Raw genomic sequence first — 630 nt, forward strand, 5'->3', positions numbered from 1 at the left:
TCTGACTCAGAAAAGAAGGAACAGATGCCTCTAACCCCTCCAAGGTTTGATAATGATGAAGGGGACCAGTGCTCAAGACTCTTGGAATTAGTGAAAGATATTTCTAGTCATTTGGATGTCACAGCCTTATGTCACAAAATTTTCTTGCACATCCATGGACTCATTGCCGCTGACCGCTATTCCCTGTTCCTCGTCTGTGAGGACAGCTCCAACGACAAGTTTCTTATCAGCCGCCTCTTTGATGTTGCAGAAGGTTCAACACTGGAAGAAGCTTCCAATAACTGTATCCGCTTAGAATGGAACAAAGGCATTGTGGGTCATGTGGCAGCGCTTGGTGAGCCTTTGAACATCAAAGATGCGTATGAGGTAAACAGGGAGCCTTTGGAACCCTGGAGATGGGTTGGGGAGGGGAACATGGGTAGGCATTGGACAACTACTGTGAATGGGGGTGTTATTAAAAACTGAGATGTATGCAATAAGATAACTGAGAGGTAGTAATTTGTGTACTTAGTTAAAACTAGAATGTATGGTAGGAACTTTCCTGTCTTTTAAATCTTTTTTACTGGTGGTTGAGTCAAGGATATGAACCTGAGAAAAATCTTATCTTATTTTTCTCGTTAATGATAATTT

The 630-nt window shown here is 41.9% G+C and overlaps 1 protein-coding gene across 1 annotated transcript; it reads left to right on the forward strand.

Moving 5' to 3' along the window:
* Positions 1 to 6: 6 nt before the first annotated feature.
* On the forward strand, positions 7 to 366 carry LOC124233331 (cGMP-specific 3',5'-cyclic phosphodiesterase-like; the record flags this gene model as incomplete). Its single annotated transcript, XM_046650476.1, has 1 exon — positions 7 to 366. A coding segment is annotated over one exon (360 nt), but the record flags the coding sequence as incomplete, so codon positions are not given.
* Between the last annotated feature and the right edge of the window lie 264 nt (positions 367 to 630).

This window comes from Equus quagga, unplaced genomic scaffold (genome assembly GCF_021613505.1).
Source record: "Equus quagga isolate Etosha38 unplaced genomic scaffold, UCLA_HA_Equagga_1.0 196146_RagTag, whole genome shotgun sequence".
Classification (NCBI taxonomy): Eukaryota; Metazoa; Chordata; class Mammalia; order Perissodactyla; family Equidae; genus Equus; species Equus quagga.